Source organism: Hypomesus nipponensis, chromosome 15, assembly GCF_054491055.1.
Source record: "Hypomesus nipponensis isolate SF chromosome 15, ASM5449105v1, whole genome shotgun sequence".
NCBI classification, from domain to species: Eukaryota; Metazoa; Chordata; class Actinopteri; order Osmeriformes; family Osmeridae; genus Hypomesus; species Hypomesus nipponensis.
In genome coordinates this window covers 16737662-16765648 of record NC_140375.1, presented here as the reverse complement: position 1 = coordinate 16765648, position 27987 = coordinate 16737662, and the positions used below count along the sequence as shown (strand labels likewise).

At 52.1% G+C, this 27987-nt stretch overlaps 1 protein-coding gene and 1 long non-coding RNA gene across 5 annotated transcripts; one reads left to right on the top strand and one right to left on the bottom strand.

The window, feature by feature from the left end:
* The first annotated feature begins 6 nt into the window (after positions 1 to 6).
* eif4g1b (eukaryotic translation initiation factor 4 gamma, 1b) lies at positions 7 to 27978 on the top strand. 4 transcript variants are annotated; one of them, XM_084673482.1, is made up of 33 exons: positions 7 to 294; positions 5680 to 5759; positions 5896 to 6004; positions 6184 to 6267; positions 6674 to 6706; positions 7168 to 7188; positions 7600 to 7782; positions 8298 to 8397; positions 12521 to 12660; positions 14973 to 15086; positions 15227 to 15299; positions 15600 to 16772; positions 17191 to 17282; positions 17390 to 17597; positions 17906 to 18039; positions 18179 to 18343; positions 18479 to 18874; positions 19185 to 19331; positions 19527 to 19760; positions 19857 to 19961; positions 22076 to 22405; positions 22543 to 22657; positions 22796 to 22910; positions 23197 to 23450; positions 23705 to 23826; positions 24021 to 24193; positions 24282 to 24407; positions 24542 to 24623; positions 24881 to 24979; positions 25310 to 25444; positions 25624 to 25705; positions 25991 to 26131; positions 26459 to 27978. In XM_084673482.1, exons 3-33 carry the CDS (start codon positions 5939 to 5941, stop codon positions 26638 to 26640), a joined length of 5424 nt encoding a protein of 1807 aa, XP_084529608.1. In that variant the 5' UTR covers positions 7 to 294; positions 5680 to 5759; positions 5896 to 5938; the 3' UTR covers positions 26641 to 27978. The 4 variants fall into 4 exon arrangements, with proteins under 4 accessions (XP_084529608.1, XP_084529606.1, XP_084529607.1 ...); XM_084673480.1 differs by having other exon boundaries at positions 5677 to 5759; XM_084673481.1 differs by lacking the exon at positions 7 to 294 and adding an exon at positions 1575 to 1733 and having other exon boundaries at positions 5677 to 5759.
* On the bottom strand, positions 7990 to 10817 carry LOC146257823 (uncharacterized). The gene is made up of 2 exons (XR_014729864.1): positions 8927 to 10817; positions 7990 to 8865 (listed from the first exon to the last, which is right to left on the bottom strand). It is a non-coding gene; the product is annotated as an uncharacterized LOC146257823 (long non-coding RNA).
* Positions 27979 to 27987: the final 9 nt, after the last annotated feature.

The following is a 27987-nucleotide window of genomic DNA, read 5'->3' as shown; positions in this document are numbered from 1 at the left end:
TCATTGCCAGCAAAGGCATCCCCCAGGATCAGTCAGAAGCCGGCTGGCTGTGGCAATAATCGCTGACGCCTTTTCGAGGAACAATACTAAACAGTCGGGAATTACTTGTACATTTGTTTTGTTTAATAGTTGATGTGTCTGTTGTCTTGTAGTCCATACTACGCCGGCACATTTTGGCGATTGACAAAACTTTAAATCACGCTACCCAAGGCCCCGTCACATGAACTTAATCCGGAATTGCCAACCGGCTTCCGGGAAGAATCCTTACAGCTTTGCAGACTCAAGGAGAGAAAGGTATGCTAACGCCATGGTTTATGCAGTTAATTCACAAACGTGGTAAACGCTCAATTACAATCTACATAAACTGGGAAACTCAAGATTAACCCGTGCGCCACAACTGTCTATGGATTTAAATGGTCCCCGTCTTTAGTCAATTACAAATGGGTCTGCGTTTTTTAATTATTCTATCGCAAGACAAGCTGTTAGCTAACAAGCTAGCAATCGCCGACAAAGTGTCACGCCAAAAGAAAGTACCCTCCCCGTTACTTCGAATTATATTGGTGGCGAAACGTTAGCCATTTGTTAGCTGACACTAGCTGGCTACTTAAATTGATCAAAGTTATAACGAAAAAAAGACCAAGTCAAAGGAAGGCCGACCCACGAGGCACTAACGTACGTTAAGAAACTATTACTCGTACGTTAAGCAACTATTAGCCTACTAGTCGTAGTCGTGATAGACACGCTAGCTAAATCGTTTGGCGTCGTTGGCTATATAACAACGTTTAGCTAGCTAGGCTAGTGATGTTTTCAGCATTGCCATAGCTAGCTAGCCAACTTGTCCATATGCTATAGCTATGGCAGCTGGCTAGCTAGCTCCAACTGATTAACGTACTTTACCAGCAGCAGTATAGCCGGCTGTCTACTTTGAATTCTGTCGTGACATGGAATAATAAGCCAGTCACTTAATACCATTTGAGTAGTGACCATTCCAGACCTGTCTAGTCAGTTATTCTGTATTTCATAGTCTTAGTTATTAACTGATTAAAAAAACCTACTCAGTAGCTTGTGATCACGCATATAGCCAGCCAAGCTAACGCGTTGTGGCCAGTAGATAAACCGGTGAATGTGAAAAACAATTTTCAACTGCATGTTAGAGAAAGACCTGACCCATGAGAGATTTAAACAAACATGTAGAATTGTTTTGTTGACGATAAAACTAATTGAGTTGTAGCCGGTTTTTATTAAATCCGAAAGGGCTTCGGATGTTTTTATGGTTGAATTGGATAGCGTAGGCCTGAACTAGCTAGCTAGCCAGCTAGCCTCCTTTCTTGTTTCAACAGACAATTGCTAAGTGAAATGGCCTAAGGAGTAGTTGGAGTAGAGAAACTGCATATACATTTAATTTATTTGCTAATTGACATTATTAATAATCGCGCAAAGTCTCCATTGGGAGAGTGTATGGCCGCATCGAATCAGTACATTCACAATGTGTTGGCCCATGCCAGCTTGTATGAGCATGTCTACAGTGAACACATTGTTTCCGCCTATTATTGGTGGTTTGGCAGATCCGTGATCAAGCAGACATTCCAAGAAGTCGGTTAAGGCAAAGCCGCTCTTTGCCCACATTATATCGCTGACTAGTCGTTTTTTGAAGTGTTGATGTTATTAACTTAACGTTAATTAGAAATGTGTTTGGACTGAACTCGTAGTGGAGGATATTCATTCCATGGAAGGTAGGCGTGACACGTGTACTTCATAAATACTAAGCATCCTCTGGTATAATGTAGTACATTTCTTGTAATGTTCAGACGACATACTTATGTTTATTATTTGAGATGAATGGACTGCTTGATTTTTTTGATGGAATAGATTATCTTCGTTACTCATTCTGCGTCATGATGGTGATTTGGAAAATGACACAGCAGGTAGCTGTCGCTAGCGTGTTTTTTTTTATTCTCCTTCAGTGTTCTGAAGCTGCATAGTCCAGATTGCTCATTCCGCTGTTTTTAAGATATTTAAATCAAAAGTAAGTGTGAACATTAACCAGTGGCTATCGGACCATATTTTTCTGAGTGTACACTGGCTACCTGTTGATCACGCGAATATTATTGTATTTTTAAACAATCCGCCCGTCAATTCAGATGTGATTCGTTGACGGTTTCTTTGGTTTTGATTTAAAAGCAGACGATAAATCGGATGGTTTAAAATATTGTCTGGATGCCGGGTAACGTATGTTGGTGTGTACTGCGCGCGCTAAAGTGGGAACCACGTGGATACTACGCATTGGGAAAAATGCTGTATGAGCAATGGCGCCGCACAGCACGCCCTCCCGGGTCTCACGTTACCAACGCGGTGAAAAATGTGGCTTTAAAGTGGAGCTTTTAACTTGCTAATGACCTACACCACATCTATTTTAATATACTAGCTTTTTACACTGTTTTTCGCACGGCTGATGCATAATAATTGATGCATACGTGGCATCTGAAGTACATAAATCGATAGTAGAATTGTGCCGGGTTTTGTGAGAAATGCCCTCGAGTTGTCTTGATTGACTTGCAATTCTGTATTTATTGACATCAATGACAGGTGCACAGGTTGTCACCGTAGCGCCTCTGCATCCGGTAACCCTGTGAGAGGATGATGCGAGGCACGTATGAGAATCGCCACGTGCACTTGACCGAGAATCCGAGGCTGAGCTCAAAATGGATGCTATTTAAAATCAAGGTTGTCTTAAAAAACGGGCATGTCCAGTTTTACCGTTACTTTGTATCGATGATGATGGTAAACCTGATCTTCCCTCGGTCCGTTTTTTACACTAGTTTGGATTTTGTAACGTTACCGGGCTGGTTTAATTTAATACTCTTAAGAGCTGGGAGAAATTAAAACGTTTTATGATATTATGTCTACTAAGCAGTATCTCCCCTATGGTCTACACAAACCGTTTAATTGCAATATGCTGACTTTGCTATAGGAACTTGCCCAAGTTGCACCAGCGAAATGTACACATTTATCACACAGCCAGATCTCTTCATTGACTAATGCTGTGCAAACACGCACACTCAAACTTATGCAGTTTCTGTGACTTTGGCAGACAGCAGTGTTGAGAAAGAACCTGGGCGACAGGCTGTTCATATCCATTTCTAAGAAGTCTGACACTTGTTTTGGAAGACCACACAACAAAGGAACACTTTTTGCAATATGTGCACTTACTGGTGTTCAGTCTGTGGTCATGTCTGACCAGACACAACCTATAGCATGTTGTGTTGCTAGTTTTTCAGTCTGCCTTATGCCAATACAAATATACTTTTTTTTTTTTTTCCCTCTCTTTAGACTTTAGTTAGAGCAATCATAACATTGGCTGTCTTTACTGACCAAAAGGCCTTCAGATTAAACCATGTTGGTGTAACCTGCATCGTTAACAGTGGGGTCGGATGCGTGGTCTATGAGAAACTAATGAGTGGAAGATACCCCCGTCATGACGCACTGCAGAGTCTGTCAACCCATCCCAATGTCCCTGAAAGGCTTCTGTTCTATATTTAAGCTATGGGTTACATAGCACAGTGAATGGAATGATATGGCTTCAGCCGTAGACTGCACACATGCATTTTACTCAAGTAGTATTTTACTCAACCAGTTCCAGAGGTCAACTAGCTTGTGTGTGGTAACAGGGGTGGGGTGTGTGCATGCAAAGCCAAAGTATCACATCGGTTACGTTATTTAAAATACTACGTTGTGGATGGGCCCGGCTGCCAAGCCTTTTCCGGGGAAGTTGCAGTGTCATTCCCAGGGGAAGTTGCAGTGTCATTCCCAGGGGAAGTTGCAGTGTCATTCCCAGGGGAAGTTGCAGTGTCGTTTCCGGGGGAAGTTGCAGTGTCATTTCCGGGGGAAGTTGCAGTGTCATTTCCGGGGGAAGTTGCAGTGTCATTTCCGGGGGAAGTTGCAGTGTCGTTTCCGGGGGAAGTTGCAGTGTCGTTTCCGGGGGAAGTTGCAGTGTCGTTTCCGGGGGAAGTTGCAGTGTCGTTTCCGGGGGAAGTTGCAGTGTCGTTTCCGGGGGAAGTTGCAGTGTCGTTTCCGGGGGAAGTTGCAGTGTCGTTTCCGGGGGAAGTTGAAGTGTCGTTCCCAGAGGAATGGGCGTGCCCAGAGTAAGGTTCCTCTGCAGCCGTGTACCAGGTTAAGCTAGTGGATTTTAAATGGAGGTCAACAGTCTGCACGTCATAAGGGCCATGTTGGGGGTTATGCAACTGTTCCTGTTCAGGCTATAACCCTGCCATACACACACACACACATACATACACACACACACACATACACACACTGCGTCTGCTGCATGTTCAGTTCAAGTGACTGGGCTCGGTGGTGTGGTCCTGGTGGGGGCTGGATATGGACACCCTTCCCCCAGCGCGCGCGCGCACACACACACACACACACACACACACACACACACACACACTGTACATTGAACCCCCACTCCCTAGGTGGTATACTCTTCTTTCCCCGGGAGAAGTTAGTCCACCTCCAAATAGCTAGCTTTTTCAGGAGTAGAGCTACAATTACAATAGCTACAGCTGTTTTTGGGGAAGGGGAACGTGCGTTTGTTTTGAGTCTTTTCCTGTTTTGAGCCAAGTGGCTTCTGGGAAGCTCTGTGGGAGCTACGCTGAGGGGAGGAAAGGCGACACGGCACGACTGCTGGAAGACACCGGCCCCTCTGCAGTGCAGCACCAGCATGTTCCCAGTGTGGACGTGTGCATGTTCAGCTGCCTCGTGGGGGTCCAGATGACTGAGGCGATAGACCCTAGTTGTTCCATCTCAGTATTTGAGCATTTCTCGGATGCTGTCATTTGACGTGAGGTTATCTCCACACCGACGTGCGTAAACCGTTTGAGCCGGCATGTGCCAGGGAAAGAAGAACCTTCTTTTAGCCCTGTTAGTGTCCACTCAGCAATAAGTCTCTCTCTCTCTCCCTCTCTCTCACACACACACAAACGCCTGCCCTTGTCTAAAACTTCCCCCCCTTGTCTTTACAGCCAAGCCGAGCGTTTCAGCGTTGAAGCCTATTGTTAGTCATGATAAAGGTGCTTGTGTAGTGTTTGATTCTTGTTTTCACCCTCCTACCTGTTCTTCTTTGTTTAAAGAATCATTCTAGACTTCTCTTCCCGGCTGAAAGAATTCTGACACCCCCTTATAAAAAAGAAAAGGAAAAACCTTATCTGACTCAGCATGACTCAGGTGTTTTACTCCCGCACTGTGTCTTTGTGTGTGTGTGTGTGTGTGTGTGTGGTGCTGTTCGCAGTTGGAACTGTAGGTCTATGACAGTCCGCTCTTTAAAATGATTGCGCTTGTGACCCATTTGTATCTCTAAGTCATTATCTGTAGTTCTCAATGCCAACTCTATATAGATATCCCTGCCTGGAAACACAAGGAAGATGACGTCTTATCTGGGAACTCCCTCTTTTCTCCCCCACTCTGGCTAGAACTAGCGCTAACTGCGTTTTGGGTCACATGAGTTCTTGAGGCTATCGCCTTGGAATGCTATCCTCACGGGTTATTTCAGGGGGAGTTGCGAAAGGGTGTTTTCACTCTTATGTTTTGACTCTTATAATCTGTCTGTCTGACCCACTCTCTATTTCTCTCTCTCCCTATTTCTCTCTCTCCCTTTTTCTCTCTCTCTCTCTCAAGCAGTGAGATTACTGGACGAACTACCACGTTGGCATTCCTCAGAGCCTTGCTCCCTTACCAGGGACTGAATACTGTTTCTAAGTGTGAGTATAGCCACTGCTACCAGCTCTGACCCCAGCACTGGAACAACACATGCTCACTGTCTCCTCTCCCAGTTCCTCTCCTAGTTCCTCTCTGGCCTCCTAGTAACATCTCCTTCCTCCTCTCTTCTGCTTGTAGATATGTGTGCCGCTCCCAGCCCCCCCATGCAGAACCCCAGGAAATGAATAAAGCACCACAGCCTATAACGGGACCCCCCCACCCCACCCCATCCCCTGGACTCTCACAGGTATGACGCGCACACACACACACGCACGCTCACATACACACACGCACGCTCTCACACGCACTCACACACACACACGCGCGTACATAACCCCTTGATCTGCCCTTCAGTCCAGTGGTTCATCAAGTCCTCCTCCTGTTTCCCTGTCCGTCCGTCCCACTTCTGTCCTCTTCCTCTGAAAGCCCCCCTTCCCTCCTGGGCAGCCCCCCTCTGTCGTGTTCGCCTCCCCGCCTCCACAAATGAACCCGACACCCCAGCCCAGACAGGTATGTCTCCTCCTCGTCACTCCTCACCAGCACCAGACACTCTCCAGAGGGAAACAGCCCACTAACATGGCCACTGAGAGTATATGCATGCAATTGTGGGTTAGCAACAAACGGATCCATTGTGCAGTTTCACCACACACGCCAGACCAATCGTGAGGGGGGGAATCTAATCTCAATGGCAACAGCTCCACCGTCTTGATTCAGCTGGTTGATCGATCTCACTGAACACCTCGCCCCCATCCTTGTGATTTCTGTCGTGCTTGAGTTCCTCATTTACCCATGGGGGGCGGGGGGGGGGGGGGGGGCGGTGAGGGTGTGTGGAGGAGGCCTTCACACTCCCCTCCTCCCCCCTCCAGTGTGTGGGTTTGATCTCTGACCTTTGCCCTGTCTTGCTCTCCCTCTCTAGTTTGCCCCGGGGCCTCGTGCTTTGCACCAGCAGGTACTAACAGGCTGACTGTGGGGGGAGGGGGGGTAGGGGCATTTTAACTTGTCCCCCTGCTTAATGATTTGTGCCTTCCTAAACATTCACTATCCTACACACAGCTATGAGATATTGAACTAAACTTTGCTAACTGGACTTGATTTAAGTGTGTCGCAGCCCTTTTTGCAGTGTTAGAATGAGAACACTCACATTGTGATAGAGTAAGGCCTCTGTGCTTTTGGCAGTGACAAACCCACTCCCCTGTACACCTCCTTGCTTGCATGCTGCCTGTTAATTCACTGCTTTGCTGTGTAGATGAAGGGGACTAGCTGCTCTGTCATCCTAACTGACTGGTGCTTTCTCTCTCTCCCTCCCCTTTATCTCTTCCCCCCTCATCTCCTGTCCTCTTGCTTCCCGTGCTGTGTGTGTGTGTGTGCACGGTCACGTTGGGTTTGTGTGTGTGTGATGTGCTGCTCAAGGGAGGATTCAGGTCACTGCAGGTAACTCCTCCTCCTCTCTCTCTCTTCCGCCTCTTTCTCTGTGTTTGTGGAGGCTGTATGTAGCTGGCGTCCTTACCCTGGCTTCACTCGTGCTCTAGGAAAAGCAGCTGAATGTCAATGAAGAAAACCCTGAATGAATTAGCGTTAGCCAGCATTAGCATTAGCAACCCTTTATTCATAGTCTTACTTTGTTTGCAAGATTAATATGCTTCTAATAAACTGTGGGCGTAATCATGTCAGAGGATAGCCAGTCTCAGTAGATGTGAAGTCCTTAGCCCGGGTAGGAGACCAGTTTAATGTCCCAGTCCAGAATCAACCACTCCAACCCAGGGTGTTGATAATGGACGGAATGGTCTCTTTAAAGCAGGTTTTAACTTCTGCACTTCCCTCCCCCCCCTCCCTCCCTCCCAGCCGTACTATGGCAGCAGGCCCAACGCCCCCCGCGGGGTCCCCCCCCCCAGCAGCGCGCCACGCCAGGTGGCCCCCGCACACGTGTACCAGACCACAGCCTCCCCCATGATGATGATCCCCCAGCAGCAGCTGCCCTTCGCCACCTCGCCCCAGGGCCCCGCCTACTTCATACCTGGAGGACAGGTAGACCCTCCCACAGACTCACAGCAGGCTGTCTTGGGCATCTTCCTAGTGTGTGTGTGTGTGTGTGTGTGTGTGTTAGGACTGCTCGATTGTGGCAAACATTTGATTTGTTTGGTCAGTATTGACATTTAGATTATTTAATGCGATTACTCATTTACTTTAGAATGCATGTATTGAACTTCTTCAAATATAATACAATGCACTGTATTGGATTTCTTCAAATTTAATACAACTGGGGGTAGATTGTCACAATCTGCCAGGCGTGTGTATATGCGTACCTCACGTAAACACAAAGGCCCTCCACATTCAGAGCTGTCACCTTCATGTTCCTCTATGCTGAGTGGACACATGGTTGTCAGGGTCCAAGTTAGCCAGTCCTTAACATGAAGGGCATCTTGCAGGCCAGACCAACTGACCTGAGGTGGGAATCAAGGGACCTATGAAGTGTCCTTTACCTAATGCTGACATTGTCCCCTCTGGATCTCCCCTCTCTCCCCATCTCTCTGGATCTGAAGTACCGCTCGACATACGTTGCTGCCGCCCAGCAGTACCCGGTGCAGCCCGGCACCCCAGGCTTCTACCCCGGCACCAGCCCAGCTGAATATGGTACTTATGGTAAGAGGCTCTGTTTGGGGCCTCACCTGACACACACACACACACACACCTGACACACACACACACACACACCTGACACACACACACACACACACCTGACACACACACACACTCACCTGACACACGCACACACTCACCTGACACGCACACACTCACCTGACACGCACACACACACCTGGCACGCACACACACACCTGACACGCACACACACACACCTGACACGCACACACACTCACCTGACACGCACACACTCACCTGACACGCACACACACACCTGACACACACACACACACCTGACACGCACACACTCACCTGACACGCACGCACACACTCACCTGACACGCACACACACACCTGACACGCACACACACACCTGACACGCACACACTCACCTGACACGCACACACTCACCTGACACGCACACACTCACCTGACACGCACACACTCACCTGACACGCACACACTCACCTGACACGCGCACACACTCACCTGACACGCACACACACACACCTGGCACGCACACACTCACCTGGCACGCATGCGCATACACACACACCAAAACCTCAGTGTTACACGCCCAGCCTGTGCACATACAGTCTGGACTTGATCTGTGCTGAGTGTCTAGTCCTCATGATCCTGTCCGTCAATCCAGACTGTCTCTGGGATTTGTAGTCCTTTAGCAGCCTCTAGTGGTGTCTGGATGCTGTTGCAGGACTGGGTGACAGGGTTGAAACCCGCCTGGTAGGTCGGTGCTTTCCTACGCCTGTTCTCCACTGCTGTGTATTTAACGGACTGCGTAGTGCCATGCATTCCCTATGTATGAGGTCGTCTTACTCAAGATTCAAAATGGCCCTGGGAGGTTTTTGTTACATTGGAAACGTGGACCCAAAAATTGAATAAAACTCACATTTAGGTCTGACGAGATGTGCATCACCAACCAAGACACTGATGTTTCTAGAACCCCCCCCTCCCCTCCCCAGGGTCAAACAGGCATGTCTTGCTACGCACACCCAACAGTGTGAACTTGGAGTTAGTCAGTTGGGTCCATGACAAATCGCTGTTGAAATGCCCACAAGCTAAATACGTCAGCAAGTTTTTTTTTTTTCTGATGAAGACCTGAAGTGTTCACTTGTTCATAAATCAGACGGCTGCTTTTTTGGAGACGTGTGTGTCAGAGCGGGGCGGAGCTGGAGAACATTATCCCTCTAAGCTGTTGCTGTGTTTGGAAGAGCAAGCACATTTTTTGCATTTTTCCTTGTCCCCTCTTGTTATGGAATTAACTATTAACACCTCTCATACTGAGGTGCCTATTTTGCATACACATTATTTAAACCCTTCCCAGCCAACGGTCTAGTCCCTTTCACATGTAATCAGTACAGTGAGACACACGCAGGGTTCACTGCACTGAACCACACAGTCACATGCACCCCAACCACACTGAGTCTTACAGACATGCACAGTCTAACACACACACACAGACAGGAGAAAGGCCTGCTGCCTCCTGGCACAGTGTGTTTGGAAGCAGCAGGGCTAAGTTGATTTGGGGACAGGAATGTTACTGCTAGTCCTGCTCCAGCCTCCAGGCCTCTGGCTGAGCCTGGGAGGGGAGGGAGGAGAGTCCTCAGACGGCCTCAGACGGCCTAACCCCCCCCCCCACCTCCTTTTCGTTTTATTCTTTCAGCAGCTTTCATCCAGAGCGACATGCTAATGGTGTCTCGTAACTTCAGCAGGTAACTCGGGCCCATAGTTGTAACAGTATTCCAGTGCTCGCTGCCACGGAAGCGGCGGCTGTCTTTTCATTTCCCCCAGACACATGGCAACAGGAACCTGAGCAACAAGATGACATCATACTGTTGACATGCAACATTGTAAAATAAGTAAGAGACCCAAGCAGGCAGAAAGGGCTGCTCTCTGCTTCGCAAGCTGCCAATGGGGAAAGACCGCAGCCCCAGCGCCACAGTGGTGTTGGTGAAGAGGACTGTCTTCATTTCTTCTGTTCAGGCATGCCAGCCACCTCAGTCTCTCTCTTTCAGTAATGCACGCTGTCTCATTCTTCAGATGCCTCAGGTGGTTTCCAACCCCGGACATGTCCTGTTGAGTATGTGGCAGAGAACTGTCACCGTCGAGTGCTGTGCTGTGCTGTGCTCCTTCTAGGGCTCTGGGAGCCTGCCTTCTCCAGAAGCCTGTCTGCCTCAGCTCCAGCACCCACATGCTGCGCTTGTGCTCCTGCTTTTAAGGAGCTCACATTTGTGTGTCATTTGTTATTGGAGGAGTCCCATGGTGTCATGAGGACGTTATGACACGTCAGCTTGCTCCTCACTAGTCATGTGATTGAGATTTGGCTTGGTGGGTGACACACACACGCACTGTTTCAGGATTCTGCAGCGGTGTGTGTTGCAACTTGTGTTGGAATATTGCCTTCAGACCTCCATTTATACAAACAAGCCACTCAGGTTGTCTGTTTACATACGAAACAGGGCACGTAGAGTTCCAAGCCTCAAAATCCTTCAATCCTCCCATCCCTTAGGTGGTGCTGTCACAATCTCCTCCATGTTGTCAGGTAAGCCCCCCTCCCCTCCTCCCAGGCTACAGTTGTGAAAGGAGTTCATGTGCAGGGGGAGGGGGGTATTTTTATCTCCCCCGTTGAGTGATTTACAGAACCTCCCCCTCTCCCCACATGCTCCCTCCCTCTCCCCACACGCTCCCTCCCTCTCCCCACACGCTCCCTCCCTCTCCCCACACGCTCCCTCCCTCTCCCCACACGCTCCCTCCCTCTCCCCTCACGCTCCCTCTCCAGGCACTGTGACCTCGCTGGCAGCCTGGATCAGATCACCGATAGGAGGAGGGGTGAAGCAGAACCTGGCAGACTAGCTTCCCTTCGGCGACCCTCTCGGTTCAGCAGGCATCCTCAGCCAGAGCTCGCTACCTGAGACCACAGCAGGGCGAGGGAGGGCAGAAGAAGTGAGGCTAGGTCGCAAAGGCGAGAGAGAGAGAGAGAGGGGGGAGGGAGGTGGATAAGGAAGAGGGCAGCTGGAGTTGCACTTGTGGAGAGACGGAGAGGTGGCAGTTAGGAAGGGGGAAAGACGATCCCTACCCCTCTCCCTCGCTCTCTCTGTCTACCTCCTGGGGTCGGGACGCGGCAAAAATGGGAAACCGTGCGTCTCAGCGGAACAGCCAGGGTACGTTGTGTCTGGACGGTGCGTCTGGATGGTGCATGTGTCGCCTGCTAACTTCTCTCCCTCTCTTGTTTGTTTTTCCTTCTCCTTTCTTTCCTGCTCCCTTGGTCACATCTTATGATCTTATTCACAGGGACAGGACTCCAAGAAAGTCCTTCCTTCTCTTTTGGAGCATGTTCCCTTGTGCCCCTCTTTCCCCGCCTCTCAGCAGTGGCTGTGGGGTTTTGACTATATTTAGTCTGTGCTCTCCTTGGTCCACAATGCAGACTCAGTAGAGGGAGTGAAGCAGGAATGTACACAGAGAAACAGTGTGCTACTGACAGGCAGACGAATGATTTAGAGTTTCTATGAATTTGCTCAGGTTAGCTGAGGCCCCTGGAGGACGCGTTGAGGATATTGAACTCTGGGTAATGGAGGATATTGAACTCTGGGTAATGGAGGATATTGAACTCTGGGTAATGGAGGATATTGAACTCTGGGTAATGGAGGATATTGAACTCAATGGCGTAATGGCGTGTTTTTTGACTTTAGGTCATGGATGTTTTGGTTGCCTGGTTTCCCTCACTGGTCTCTTTCCTCCGTGTTTCATGTCTGGTGTGGATGATGCCAGCTTGCCCATATTTGGCTGAGGCGACGTGGTCACGCTGAGCTGAGGTTGGGCTTCAGCCTGCAACCTCCAGACTCCTCCACATCACTCTGCATCCTCTGGGGAATCACAATCAAGGGGAAAAAAGTTTGAGAAAACCAACAGTGACTTTGATCACAAGTTCTAATGAACGAAGGCTTTAGAGCTCAGCTGAAGCCTTAAACAGATGACATTCAAGTTGGGCTCAGTTTACATCACTAACTTCCATGTGGTGCCACTATTTACATGTTCCATTTCATTGTGTGGAGAAAGTGTGTGTGTGTGACCTCTCTCTCTGTGTCTCTCTCTCTCTCCCTCCCAGCTGGGGCGTACTACCCGGCGCAGCCCCAGTTCACGCCCCCCGTGGCCCCGCCTCCCGTCATCATGAACCCTGCCCCCCAGCAGCAGCAGGCCCCGCCCCCTCCACCTCAGCCCATGCAGTCCAAAAGAGAACGCAAACAGGTAATCGCTCCGCACTCCTTTACAGGACCTCCTTCACACGACCACCGCCCCAGCATGGCGTGGTGCTCCGCCCTCCGCCAGGGGGTGTGTGTCCCTCTTGATGGACCGGGCACGTCTATCAGGGCAGTTGATAGAGACGCAGACCGGCTGGGTGTCGCCTGGGTGGACTTTGGCCGTCCTAGTGCCCCCCCCCCCCCCCCCCCCCCCGGCCTGGCGCGTGCTGCAGGTCTGTCAGGCATGAGAGCCTGACTCAGGGAGAGGGCGAGGCGCATGCCACCAGCGCGTGTGTGTGCCCTAACCCTAACTCTTTTTTTGTCCACACGCCTGGAGGGGGGGGGACTGAAAGATGGAGGCAGCGTGAGCGTGCGGTCGTTATGCTTGTGTCTCTGTGATGGCGAGAGGTGGTGTGTGTGTGTGTGTGTGGGGAGGGCCAGATTTGGGTGGAAGCAGGCGGTCTGTGGGGGGGGTGTGTGGCGTGTTTGGTCCATCTGCTCTCCGGGCTGCCTCAGAGTGCAGGAGCCCTCCTGCTCTCTCCTCCATGGCAGATCAACGAGAGGAACTGCTTTTTGTTCTACCCTCTATCACTTTCCACTCGCTGCCTTGCGCAATTGAAAGCGGTGCGTTGGCCTATACCTCCCCCCCTCCCTCCCTGTTCCTGCTCTCTCGCTCTCTATGAAGGACATGTCAGCACATAGTTCATCTACACGTGGCTACTAGTCTCCTCCCCTATCCTCCGGAAACTGTATGACTGACCTCTCTCACTCGCTCTCTTTCTGTCTCTCTCTCTGCTGCTGTGGCATTCCCCCTCCCCCTCTCCACTGCCCCTCCTTCCTCAGGAAGAAGTTTTTCCTTTCTTTCCCTCCCCTTTCTCCCCAGTGGGACTGCTCTCTGCAACGGAACGACTGGAGAGAAAGAGGGAGGGTTTTTTTCCCCCACTTGCGTGTACTTATTTGATAAAAGTTGAGTTTTTTTTTTTCTTTTTTCCCTCAGAAGCCCGCCCCTCTCTCTGGCCCCCCTCTCTCTGGCCCCCTTTGACTGTCTGTATTCTCGGTGGGCGGGGGCACTGCTGCATTCCAGAACTGCTGCTTCGCAAGGCCAGTCCTGCTGGTTTCCCCCTCTCTCTTTTTCTCGCTCTTTCTCCCTCCCCTCTCTTTCTCTCTCTCTCTCTCTCTCTCTCTCATTCTGTGCTGAGCCGTTTTCACGGAGCGAGTGAACTCGCTGGGAGAGAAGCCCAGCCCTGTTTGCAGCGACTCCCTTAGCCTAGCCTAGCCTAGCCTGTTGAGTAAAAAGTGTGTGAGGTGGACAGCACCGTTGGGGGGTGACCCAGGCTCCAGCTCCTGACAGCCACAGTTGCGAAAGCGGCCTGGCTGCAGGGAGAGGCCCGCTGGACGGCGGCTCAACTCCAGCCCCAGGATGAAGGCCTGCTAGGGTCCCGGGAGCAGAGAGGTAGGGGCTGACTCTGCCAGGTAAACGCTTTTCAGCCACAAGAGGGAGAACGTTCCGGCTTAGACCAGTTACTGACTGCTCTGTGTACGTGTGAGAGAGAGGGAGCTGTGTGTCTGAAACAGTTTGTGATAGGAAACATGTGCTTGTCAAGCAAGGGCACTCCTTAAATGTGAGTAATCTCTTTTTCAGCTATTTTCCAAGACGCTTTCGAGCCTCAAGGTAATGCTTCTTTAGTTAAACAAAACAGGAAAGCTTTCTGTTCGATTCTGGGTCAGATGAGTGACTAGGCGTGAGCTTTTTTGTTTTTCGTCGTCTTTTTTCTTTCTTTTTCCCCCCACCAGAAGTCGGTTACTCAGCTGAAAAGTTTCCTAAAAAGTTTGTCTTCTCTCAAACTCGACTCAACTGACTTGGCAGACACATCCAGTGTAGCCGTGTGGAGCTGATGTGGACAGCGTAGTCTGTTCTGGCTGGTGTCTTGTCAGTGTGTGTGTGTAGCTAGGCTGAACAGGGGACGGTGCTAGCAATAGCATGCTGCTAGGCCCATCCCTGCTGCCAGAAAGTGGGTAGGAAGACAGGCCCTTGCATCATCTGAAAGCCGTTAGTTGTGACGAGTCAACTCTTTACACCCCCCCCCCCTTGCTGCTTAAGAGTGGGAAGATGTCCAGGAGGGGCTTTTCCTCAGACCGTCTGGTCACGCTCCCCTCTCTCTCTCCCTCTCGCTCTCGTTCACTCTTTTTACAAATGTAATTCTCGCTACCCTCCTTGGACCCCCCCCTGCGTTCTCCCAAATAAAACTCATACCAATCCTCCCTCCCCTCCCCGCCTTCACCGAATACAACTCATGCCCCCTCCCTCTCTCCCCCCAGATCCGAATCCGTGACCCTAACCAGGGTGGCCGTGACATCACTGAGGAGATCATGTCAGGTGGTCGTACTGGCTCCACCCCGACACCCCCGCACGTCTGTGACGACCCTGCGCAGGTCAGCCCCCCCCCCTCTTTCCATCACATCTGATTCATACTCTTGTAACTGTCTCCACAAGTATTGATCAGCTGCCATTTTGTGTCAGTCATGCTGTGACTTGTGATGTTGTTTTCCCCTGTCTGTCCTGGACACATCAGATACCAGATGACTCTGAGCTCACCCAGGCCAACGGTGAGAGTGGAACACCTGCACCTGTGGTGATCAGACCAGGTCAGAATACCATGGCTCTCCTAACGCAGCACAGGGTCTGGTGGAGCCGGTCCATACTGTGTTATACTAGTGATCATTTAGTTCACTATTTTGGAGAACTAGGGGGAGTAGGGGGGATTGTGTGTGTGTGGTCATTTAGCTGACCTACCGTGTAGCTTACGTTCTTCTGAGACAGATGGATGTGTCAGGTCATTTTCAACTATCTGTACTCCCACAGCAAGTAGGTCCTTCTAGAATGCGTCGCGCTTCTCAAACCTTGTCATGACGATGTCATTTCCCCCCTGTCCGGCTCCTCCCCAGATGACAGAGGTGTCCCGACGCCCCCACCCCCGTCGAAGACCCCCGAGCCCGTGAAGAGCGAGCCCGCCCCGGAGGTCACCCCCCCCAGCACGGCCTCGCCTCCCCCCGCCCTGCCCCGGGAGGCCCCCCCCACCCCCCTGGCCGACACCACAGCCCCTGCCCTCGTCACCCCCCCGCCCAGCAGCCAAGTCTCCGACGTCATGGATGCACCCCCACCCCGGGAACCCTCTCCAGCCCCACTGGACCCCTCGGTGCCAGCCTACCCTGCCCCCCTCCCCACCCGCCGCTCCAAGACCCCCGAGGTGAAGGAGGAGGAGGTGAAGGAGGAGGTGAAGGAGGAGGAGGTGAAACGGTTCAAGCAAGAAGCGATGGCGTCCGCCAAGCCTGTGGGCCCAGCCCCGCCCTCCGCCCTGCCCTCCAGCACTAACGGGGTGCCCGCCCAGCCCAAGGAGGCGGAGCTAGCGGGGCTGTCCATCAGCATCCCCTCCACCCCCCTGGGGGAGGCTCCTCCAGAGTCGCCCATCGCCCAGCCGGAGGAACTGCGTCTTCCTAACGGCCTGCCCCTGCCCCTCCCCCAGGACCCGGAGCGCCCCTGCAGGGTCCTGACCGAGCGTCACGCCAGCCCCATCGCAGAGCCCAAGGTGGACCACACCGTTAATGCCGTGCCGGTGGTTGCCGCGCCGGTGGTTGCCGCGCCGGTGGTTGCCGCGCCGGTGGTTGCCGCGCCGGTGGTTGCCGCGCCGGTGGTTGCCGCGCCGGTGGTTGCCGCGCCGGTGGTTGCCGCGCCGGTGGTTGCCGCGCCGGTGGTTGCCGCGCCGGTGGTTGCCGCGCCGGTGGTTGCCGCGCCGGTGGTTGCCGCGCCGGTGGATGTTGCGCCCGTGGTTGCCGCGCCGGTGGATGTTGCGCCCGTGGTTGCCGCGCCCGTGGTTGCCGCGCCGGCGGCTGAAGTGGTGGAGTCGACAGTCCCCCCAGCATTGGTGGACACTGTGATCTCTGCTGTGCTGGAGACAGTGCCGTTGGTGGACACGGTGAGTTCTGTACTGGTGGCGCCCTTGGCCGAGGCCCCCGATGACCCCGAAACCACCGCCGCTGTGGCTCCTCCCCCTGCTGCCGATGACAGGGAGGACACACCCCCACCACACATCGCCCCCGCTGGGGACTCTTCTATGCAAGGTCAGCATCCGTCTGTCTCCATGCCTGTCTCCGTCTGTCTCCATGCCTATCTCTGTCTCTCTGCCTCCGTCTCTGTCTCCATGTCTCTCTCTGTCTCCATGTCTCTCTCTGTCTCCATGTCTGTCTCTGTTTGTCTCTCTCTGTCTCCATGTCTCTCTCTGTCTCCATGTCTGTCTCGTGTTCTGTCTGGCATTTTAGATGCTGAGTTTCGGTCAAGCTTCTCAGTTTCTGTGAGCTATCTGTCAAGCTTCCTTTCCAGATAATGAATCATTGTGAAATATCAGGACTTCCTGCTAAGGTTGACACCTCCTCCACATTCAGCCATAATCTGACCTTTGTGGCCCAGCGAAGAAAACCTAACTGGATATCTGGAGTGTACAGATGGCTGACTGTGTGTGTGTGTGTGTGTGTGTTCTAGCATCTGCTGTGTATGTGCCAAAGAAGAAGAGGAAGATGAAGGAGCTGAACAAAAAGGAGACTGTAGGTGACCTCCTCGATGCCTTTACTGAGGTACGTGTGTCTGCAAATGATTGGACTCAAAGGGGTCTTTGGGTTAGACATGGGATGACGGGCAGTTCAGACGGGACTGGAGTTAACACCCTCTCTCCCCTCTTCAGGACCAGGTGCTGGAGAGCCCCCCTGAGGTGGAGAAGGCCCTGCTCCTCCCTGCCTCCGCCCCTGAGGCAGAGGAGGCCCAGACCCCTGCCTCCGCTGCCCCGCCTGCAGCGGACGAGGTGGACGAGACCTGGGAGGAGAAGGAGGACAAGCTGGACGCCGAGAACATCAAACCCAAACAGGGAGAGCTGAAATACCAGTACAAAGGGGGTGAGTCCCACTTCCTGGACTTTAGCCCGCGGGTGGGTGTGTGTGGGGGGTGGGGGGTGGGGGGGGGGGGGTGGCCGCACACACACACACGTGTCCCAGTTCATCCTTATCTTTATCTTTCTTCCTGAAAAGACCTTTAAGCATAATTGAGTTTCTATTCTCTTCTGGTTTTGCTCTTAAGTTTCAGTTCACCGCAAGTGTGTGTGTGTGGGGGGGGGGGGCTCTGTAATCTCGCTTTTTCCACTGAATACAGCCACTTTCAGGGAGGTCATAGTGATAAGAGGCTCCATGCTTATCTCCCCCTGCAGAGCAGTGGAAACCCATCGACCCGGAGGACAAGAAGCGCTATGACAGGGAGTTCCTGCTGGGCTTCCAGAATTGCACCGCCAGCCTCAGCAAGCCCGAAGGCCTTCCCCACATCAGTGACGTGGTCCTGGACAAGGTAGACCCCCCCCCCCCTTCCCTCTCCATGCCCTCCGCTGGTTCCCACATCTCCAAATCCGTTTGGTACACTTCAGTTTGTTTTCTATTGTTCAGGTTGGTTTCACCTTGGTTCCTCTGCTTGTCCCCCCCCCCTCCAGGCTAACAAGACCCCCCTGCGTCAGTTGGACCCCAGCCGCCTGCCAGGGATGAACTGTGGGCCCGACTTCACCCCCTCCTTCCTGGGTAACCTGGGCCGGCCTGGCATGGGCGGCGGTGGAGGAGGAGGAGGAAGAGGGGGAGGTGGAGGAGGTGGCAGGGGGCCGGTGAGTCAGATGATGGCTAGTTTCTCGAGTCATTTCGGGTCATACTTGTGTGCCGGCGGGCCGTGTGTGGATATGGACTGACATCCTCAGCTTCTTCTACACTTTATTTGACTGACCCCCTCCCCTCCCCCACAGCCGTCTGGTATGGGCGGTCCGCGAGGCTCCCACCAGGGCCAGAGGAAAGAGCCGCGCAAGATCATCACCAGCATGTCCCTCAACAACGACGTGCAGCTCAACAAGGCGGAGAAGGCCTGGAAGCCCGGCGTGAAGAAGGCGGCGGGCCGCGGCGGCCCCGCGGACGAGGAGAACGACCCCGAGGTGTTGAAGACCCAGGAGCTGTTCAAGCGCGTGAGGAGCGTGCTCAACAAGCTCACGCCCCAGATGTTCCAGCAGCTGATGAAGCAGGTGCAGGAGATGACCATCGACACGGAGGACAGGCTGAAGGGGGTCATCGACCTCATCTTCGAGAAGGCCATCTCGGAGCCCAACTTCTCCGTGGCGTACGCCAACATGTGCCGCTGCCTTATGGGGGTAAGTGGTAGGGGGGGGGGGGGGGGAGAGGGGAAGTGTGTGTGTGTGTGTGTGACCACATGAGAAATGTCTGTCGTGTTTGTGAGAGCATCTCTGGAATGAGGCCTGGTGCGTTTTATGTTGAGGCTACACTTTTCTCTCACACACACACACACACACACACACACCTAGTTTCAAACTAAGCTGTGAACTTCTTTCAAGCTTTCCAACCACACCTTAAACATCCCTGAAACATCTTTCCTCAAACACATTTCTTTCTTTAGTCTTCTCTGCTTAAAGATCAGTTTGGTTTCCTCTTGCCTCCCCTCAGCTCAAAGTCCCCACCACCGACAAGCCAGGAACCACTGTGAACTTCCGCAAGCTCCTCCTTAACCGCTGCCAGAAGGAGTTTGAGAAGGACCAGGACGACGACGAGATCTTCGAGAAGAAGCAGCAAGAGCTGGACGCCGCCGCCCCGGTACGAAACCCCCTGTGTGCACAGAGTTTGTTTAGCTCACATATATAACACAATGAGGCGAGGTTTAGCTTGGGTTAGATCTACCTCAACGATCTTCTCGGCTGAATCTCCTGGTGTTGTTTCGGGGCAACACAGCAGGACCACTAACCTTCTTCTCTCCCACCCCCCGCTGGTGACGTCATTTCCCACCGGCAGGAGGAGAAGCAGCGTCTGAAGGCGGAGCTTGAGGAGGCCAAGGACAAGGCCCGACGGCGCTCCCTGGGCAACATCAAGTTCATCGGGGAGCTGTTCAAGCTGAAGATGCTGACTGAGGCCATCATGCACGACTGCATCGTCAAGCTGCTGAAGAACCACGACGAGGAGTCCCTGGAGTGCCTCAGCAGGCTGCTGTCCACAATCGGCAAGGACCTGGACTTCGAGAAGGCCAAGGTGAGGGAGGACGAGGGGCTGTCTGTCCCCCTACACACACACACACACACTCACACGTGTGCGGTGTCTAAGGTCGGCCTATGTGTGTCTCTGCAGCCTCGTATGGACCAGTACTTCAACCAGATGGAGAAGATCATCAAGGAGAAGAAGACCTCGTCCAGGATCCGCTTCATGCTGCAGGATCTGCTGGATCTCCGACGGGTAACGCACACACACACACACACACACACATACACACGCACACACAGTCAGAGGAAACTTGTCACTGAGCGATCCAAGCTTGGTTGAACCCTGATCTCCAGGGCTACGTGTGACATGTTTGAAAGCAGGTGGCCTTGGAGGCTGTCTCGCTCCCTCGCACGGCTCCCTGACTATCCCCTCTTTTGGTGTCAGACATGCCATGTGAGGCATGTCGAGCCTGGCTGGCAGATACACGCTAAGGCCAGATATGCAGTGCAAAGATTCAGTTGTCAAGGACCTCATATTTGACAGAAGAAGGCCACGGTACTAGACATGTTTAGTGTGGACCGTATTCAGAATCTTGGGCCCCAGACTGAATAAGTCTTTAGTACCCTGAACACGTGAAGCCTGGATTGTTTTAGTCGCTCGTTTGACTTCCGTTTCAGCCAGTGTAGCTTCCTGTTGATTCTTCTGGACCGCCCTTCATGCTCAGACAGTCTCTTAGGGGACTGAGGGCGGGTAAGTGAAGGATGTGTGACAGTAGCATCGCTAGCAGCATGCTGTGATGGAGCGTTCCAGCAGCTTGTTGCTCCAGCATGGCGTTCCAGCAATTCCATTGAGCTGTTCCATCGTGTAACAACATCCATGATAAGCCTATGTGATGGGATCTCAACCAGATTTAGCTTTGCCGCATGTTGTGTAGATGTTTAAACCGCCTTTCACTCTCTTTCGCACCCAGTTGCAAGACTTTGTCGTTGTGGTATGATTTCTGAGAATGTTGTGATGAGTCCACCTGTGTTGGTAGCTCAACCAATAAGATCAAACAAAAAATGTAAATAAATCGCCATAATACATACACAATACATATTGGAAAATGTTTCCACTGCGATGTATTACACGTGTGTGTGTGTGTGTGTGTGTGTGTGTGTGTGTAGTACAGGTGTGTGTGTGTGTAGTACAGGTGTGTGTGTGTGTAGTACAGGTGTGTGTGGTCAACAGCCCCATAGATGCCCACACTGGTCCGTTCAGCCCGTGTGGGTTTTTGAAGCAGGATAAGAGTCATGGCCTCCACTCTCTAATGCAGGGCGGCTCCCTCAAGCAGATCCGCCCTGTGCCATAGGCTGAGACAGGCCCCGCCCCTAAACCCCCCTCCTGCCAAACCCAGCGACCCTAATCATTAGCACTTGCATATTAAAATTCATTTCTCATATATTTGGAAGATTTTGGATTGTTGGTTTAGTACAGTCACCCGTGTGTGCGTGCGTGTGTGTTTGTGTGTCAGCAGCAAGGGTTTTTCCGTATTGCGTAACGTCATTTTCCGGAACAAAAATCAATTCTACGCTGTTACACTTTAACCAGCTTCAATAAAACGACCCCTGCTGGGAGCAACAGCAGCTGTCCCTGCTTCCTGTCTCCCAGCCCGGTCAGGGTCCTCAGCCCGGTCAGGGTCCTCAGCCCAGTCAGGGTCCTCAGCCCAGTCAGGGTCCTCAGCCCAGTCAGGGTCCTCAGCCCAGTCAGGGGTCCTCAGCCCGGTCAGGGTCCTCAGCCCAGTCAGGGTCCTCAGCCCAGTCAGGGGTCCTCAGCCCGGCCAGGGTCCTCAGCCCGGCCAGGGTCCTCAGCCCGGCCAGGGTCCTCAGCCCGGTCAGGGTCCTCAGCCCGGTCAGGGTCCTCAGCCCAGTCAGGGTCCTCAGCCCAGTCAGGGTCCTCAGCCCGGCCAGGGTCCTCAGCCCGGTCAGGGTCCTCAGCCCGGTCAGGGTCCTCAGCCCGGTCAGGGTCCTCAGCCCGGTCAGGGTCCTCAGGCCATCCCCCTGCAGAGTGCTGGGGTCCCCTTGCAGAGTGCTGGGGGTCCTGCAGCTCTACATGTGACAGATGACGTGATGTTATAAAAGATAGTGACTGGAGGTTTCATAATGCAGGTTCAGCTGCCTCCGAGCCGACACACACACACACACACACACACACACACACACACACACACACACAGCCTCTCCCCCTGTAGCATGGCACTTTACCAGGAGCCACCCTGTCTGAAGAAAAACTCTCTCCTTCCTCCGTCTCTCTCTCCCTTTCCTGCCTCTCTCTCTCCCCCTCCGTCTCTCTCCCCCTCCCTGCCTCTCTCTTTCTCTCTCTTCCAGAACACCTGGGTTCCCCGGAGGGGAGACCAGGGCCCCAAGACCATCGACCAGATCCACAAGGAGGCTGAGCTGGAGGAACACCGGGAGCAGATCAAGGTCCAGCAGCAGTTCTTTGCCAAGACTGACAACAGAGGAGGTGGTGGTGGAGGAGGAGGAGGTGGTGGAGGAGGAGGAGGTGGTGGAGGAGGGAGAGGTGGGCAGGGGGGACGTGGGAGCCAACACACCCCCCGGGGCCGTGAGAACCAGCCTCAGGACGAGGGCTGGAACACGGTGCCCATCACCACCAAGAACCGACCCATCGACACCTCCCGCCTCAGCAAGATCACCAAGGTTTGTGATGCGAGCACAGAGAACCACACTGTGGAGCCCAGAGCCTCCCACTGTGGACCGGGGCCTGGGGTTCCACCAGCAGCTCCACTCTACCCCTGTGATGTTGTTTGCTCATGCTGCCTCCATCTCTCCTGTAGCCTGGAGCTCTGGACTTCAACAACCAGCTCCTGGCCCCAGGGGGCAAGGGCATGTGGGGCAGCTGGGGCAAGGGAAGCAGTGGAGGCACGGGGGCCAAACCAGCCGGGGAACCAGGTGAGCCCCCACACACACACACACACACACACACACACACATACACACATCCTCCTCTTCGCCCCACAGCATGGTAATAATGAAGCACCTTGGCGGAGGTCAGACTGTAAACGGTGTGGTGTATGTGATGGTCCTCAGTGCCAGGTGGTCAGGAGTCAGGTGGTCGCCCTGCAGCCAGTAACAGGTTCTCGGCCCTGCAGCAGGCCGCCTCCTCCGGACTCTCATCCGACGCTGACAGAAGAGTGCCTCAGAGGTCAGAACAATTAACCCACTCCAAAGAAATCTAGTTCAAACCGGTTCCATAGTAAAGCTCACCAGCCGAGGTTTTGTGTTGAGAACACCGAACAGTCACTTTGTTCTTGTCTGTGTGGTTTAAGTTTAGCCAACACAGAGCAGCATTTAAATATATTTTCAGTGGTGAAACGGGAAGTAGCTTGCTACATTTAGCGAGTGGAAATTCCCCCTCTTGTCATTGGTCTGGTTTCCTAACGCCTCACCAGCCCCCGTCTAAATGACCCCCACACCCCTTGCTGTCACAGGAACAGCTCCAGTCGCGAACGCTACGACCGGGCGCCCGAGCGCTTGGACCGCGGCTACGACCGGCGCGACGACCGCGGCGAGCGGGACAGGAACCGTCCTCAAGTCACCAAGCGCAGCTTCAGCCGGGAGACGGAGGGCCGCGGTGGCGACCGGGAGCAGCGCGGCGGAGGGGGCGGGGCCGACCCGGTCCGCCGCGTGGCCAGCATGACGGACGAACGCGGCAGCAGAGAGCGCGCTCGCAGCAAAGAGAGCGGTAGGTCATCACTGCCAGAGGAGTCTCAATAGTCCACGATCCTCCTTTCTATTATTGATCATGTGAACTTCTGTTATGTAACATCGTATTTTAAGTATTTAACAGTGGATAAAGTTTATTTATTTTTTAATCCGTGTTAATGACGAAAGACTTATTCCGAAATATTGAATGGCAAGAAAAAAGGAGAGCCAAGTGCCAGGATGTGAGTTGTTCAGGCGGCCATTTTGAAGGTGTGTGTGTGTGTGGTTTGACAGTGAAGAGAGAGAGCGCCCCCACCCCTCCTCCTGCCCAGACCAAGCCTGCCTTGAGCGAAGAGGAGCTGGACAAGAAGTCCACTGCCATCATCGAGGAGTACCTCCACATCAACGACATGAAGGTACACACACACTCCTGGGTGGTCTATTGCAGTGGGACCACAAAAATGTATACCCAAAAGCCTAGTTTGCTGACGATATTTGATCTGAGCCAAGCTTATACAAAGCCACTAAATAACATGTACATATTTACGTATGTGTTTATCATATACATGTTTACTTGTGTTTAACTCCTCCTTCCCCTCCGGGCCTGCAGGAGGCGCTGCAGTGTGTGCAGGAGATGAACAGCGGCCAGCTGCTGTTTGTGTTTGTGCGGAACGGCATCGAGTCGACCCTGGAGCGCAGCCCCCTCGTCAGGGAGCACATGGGGCTCCTGCTGCACCAGCTCATCAAGGCTGGAGCCCTCACCCCCCAGCAGTACTACAAAGGGTGGGTGTTGGTGTTGGGGGTGTGGGGGTGCAAAGGGGAGCCTGGATGTGGTTCATGCAGGATGCTGACTTGACGTGGGTTTGTACAGGCTTGTGGAGATCCTGGAGGTGGCCGAGGACATGGCCATAGACATCCCCCACATCTGGCTCTACCTGGCTGAGCTCATCACCCCCATGCTCCACGAAGGAGGCATCCCTATGGGACCGCTCTTCAGGTCAGTCCCAGGCTTCGGTTGAGGCCTCATCTCACATGAGTTCAATATTGGCAGAAACATGCATCATCCTGCTCTGAACACATGGCATCCTGTGAATAACCCTTGTCCTGGTGTTGACCCCTGACCCCTTGCAGGGAGCTGGCCAAGCCTCTGACTCCCCAGGGCATGGCTGGAGGTCTGCTGGTCCAAATCCTCCAGCTTCTCTGTAAAGCAATGGTGAGCTCCCAGACTCTTAGCTTTTGCAAGTGTTGCATCTCAACAGAAGAACTTCTCTCTGATACAATCATAACACAATTCAATAATAAAAAAGAAAATGTATTTGATTTTTAACTTTTTATAATATAATGTTTTATTTTGGTAAGTAAGAGTAAGTACTGCATAGCCTGTAGAGAGGAAAAGGGTGATGTGTTTAAGTGACAGCTCATGCTGTCATTTCTTTCCACCTGATCACGTTTTGCAATCCTCCTCCTCAGAGCCATAAGAAGGTGGGTGCCATGTGGAGGGAGGCGGGACTTAACTGGAAGGACTTCCTGCCAGAAGATGAGGACGTCAACAAGTTTGTTACAGAAATGGTGAGGTCACGCCCCCCCCCAGGGTCACGACCCCTCAGGGTTACACCTGTTTTAATCCAAGGAGGAGAACTACTCTTTATAATTTTTTTTAGATTGTTTAGTTCTTAGGACAAGTTAGACTATTATACTTTTTGCCTTTTGATTTAAGATTTGTGTATGTTTATTGTTTGCACCTTCCAGCCACAGTAAATTCTGTGTTTGTGTAAACCTACATGGCAAATAAAACCTGATTCTGATACCACCAACAACTTCCTCCCTCTGAGAGTCAGAGGATGAAGTCATCTGATGAGACTGAACCTGTGTGGCTCTTGTGTGTTGTCTGTCCCGTAGGATGTCGAGTTCACCCTGGGTGAGGAGGTGGAGAGGAGCAGCCTGAAGGGGCTGAGCCTGGAGGAGTTGGCCCAGCAGCTGGACAGACTGATCCAGGACCGGGCAGACAACCAGCGCATCTTCGACTGGGTTGAGGTGCCAGAGACTTTCTTACTTTAGTGTTTTTGCTTGTTGTGTTTCTAAGGAAATACACCCTGACTGTTGTTGTGTTTCTAAGGAAATAGACCCTGACTGTGAGGTTGTGTTTCCAAGGAAATAGACCCTGACGTTGTGTTTCCAAGGAAATAGACCCTGACTGTGACTTTGTGTTTCAGGCTAACCTGGATGAGGAGCAGCTCTCCTCCAACGTGATCGTGAGAACTCTCATGACTTCCGTCTGCCAGTCGGCCATCATCTGTGAGTAACCTGCTCTTTCTCTCTCGCTCTCCCTCTAACCCTACACCCACCCCTCTCACTCTCTTTCGCTCTCCCTCTAACCCTACACCCACCCCTCTCACTCTCTTTCGCTCTCTCTCTAACCCTGCACCCACTCCTCGCTTTCTCTCTCGCGCTCTCTCTTTCTCTAAGACTGCGTACACGTGACATGAAATCCTGTACACTCGGGGGTTTCCATTCCCTGGAGGCTGTCAGTTGGCTCCAGGTGTGGCGGGGTGTCTGGTGTTGACCCTGTCCCCTCCGCAGGTGAGACCCCGTACAAGGTGGATGCGGCTCAGCTGGGCCAGAGGGCCAAGCTGCTGCAGAAGTACCTGAGTGACGAGCAGAAGGAGCTGCAGGCCCTGTACGCCCTGCAGGCCCTCCTGGTGGAGATGGAGCAGCCTGCCAGTGAGTGACCCTCCTCCTCTACCTCTTCCTTCTTCTCCTTCCCCTCTACCACCCCCTCCTCCACCACAGACCGTAAGTCTCTTTGACAGTCCTAGATGGTGCGTTCCTAAGTACCTCTGGAGACCTGATAAGATAAGTACTTGATCAAACTTGATAAGTAATAAACCATTACAGCAGTGGAACCTTGTGGAACAGCTAGATTAGCTATGGAGCCATTGTACTGGGCTGAAACCATTCCAGGATAAACTCTCCCCTCGGTTTATTGTGTTCATGTTTACCAATTCTCTCTCTGTGTCTCTCTCTCTGTCTCTTTCTGTGTCTCTCCAGACTTGCTGCGTATGTTCTTTGACACGCTGTACGATGAGGACGTGATCAAAGAGGAGGCCTTCTATAAGTGGGAGTCCAGCAAGGACCCAGCAGAGCAGCAGGGCAAGGGCGTGGCCCTCAAGTCTGTCACCGCCTTCTTCACCTGGCTCCGTGAGGCCGAGGACGAATCAGACAACAGCTAGGACTTGGCCCCGCCCACCGGCGCGCCTCTGAGAGGGCCCAAAGAGGATTTACAAAAAAAAAGAAGAAAAAAAAAGGTTATTGCTTCAACGGTTTTGATGATCCTTGAAATGGGGTCTGTTTGAAACTACAAAATCCTTCTGCGCAAACACAACAACAACAAAAGAATGGAGAAACTGGGAGAGATTGTACTACAGATCCGTTTTCCTTGTTTTTTTTTTCTTTTCTGTGCTTTATTTTGTTTTGGAACTAAATAAAATTGAGAAGCGAATGAGCGTGCTCCTCATGCCGAGGTGTTGAGCTTGCTGTTCCCTTCAGTGTTTTTTCAGGTTTTACCTCCTGTTTTAAAGGTGCGTCACGTTGCCGACGGCAACACCTATTCAAGACGTTTCACAAACCCCCCCCCCCCAAGAACTGACAAAAGACAATCCCCAACAGACAAAACTTTCAAAAGCTGCTCACACATTTATATTTTTTGATTCCGTCGTGTCGATGAGACATGATGACATCATGTGTTGTGTGTATGGTCTACCTGATGCTCTTACCTAGTGGGTTTGCTCTCTTTTTGGGTGTAGAATGATTGGAGTGCGTTTCTTTTTAAAGCTGAAAAATGGACATGCTGGGATCGTCCATGGACATTTCAGACGTAGAATGATTGGGGTCCCCTCCTAGCTTCCTGTAGACTGTGTCGGGACAGGAAGTGATGCGGAAGAAGGACGAGAGGGGCGATGGACCTGTTGCTGCTTTGGGGGGGGGCGCTCAATGCTTCCATAACGGCCACGCCCTGCAACCCCACACGCGTCTGCTTAGGCATTTCTCCAACACTTCAAACAAACTTTGGGGAGGGAAAGGGATTGAGAGCCTGGCGAGGCCTTCTGACAAACCTGTAGTGCATTTTAGAAAGATAAAATCATTATTAAAACTTGAAAAAGCTATATAGATGAATCAACTTTTAAAGGCAACACAAAAAAAGGCAAAGTTAACAGTTCAAATCCTAAGGCCTTTTCTGCTTCCTTGAGTGGAAATGCATTTTAGGACAGTTCTGTAAATAAGGAGTTCTGTTTTATTTTTCAAAATAAAAGTGCTAATGTAATGCCATGTAATTTTTTTTTCTTTCTGAAACAGTGTTGGTTTCTCCTGTATTTATATTTCTCTCCTCAGCTAGCAGAAGGTGTTTGTAATTATCCACCGAAGTTATTGATTACAATTTAATTGAATGTGTAAATACTCTTGCTTTTCTTTATTACATATTTAATTAAGAAAAATTAATGCCTCTTTTCACATCTGAAACTGGAAAAGATAATAAAGAACATTGCAAATAAAAATTTAGTTCATAAGCATGTCTGTTC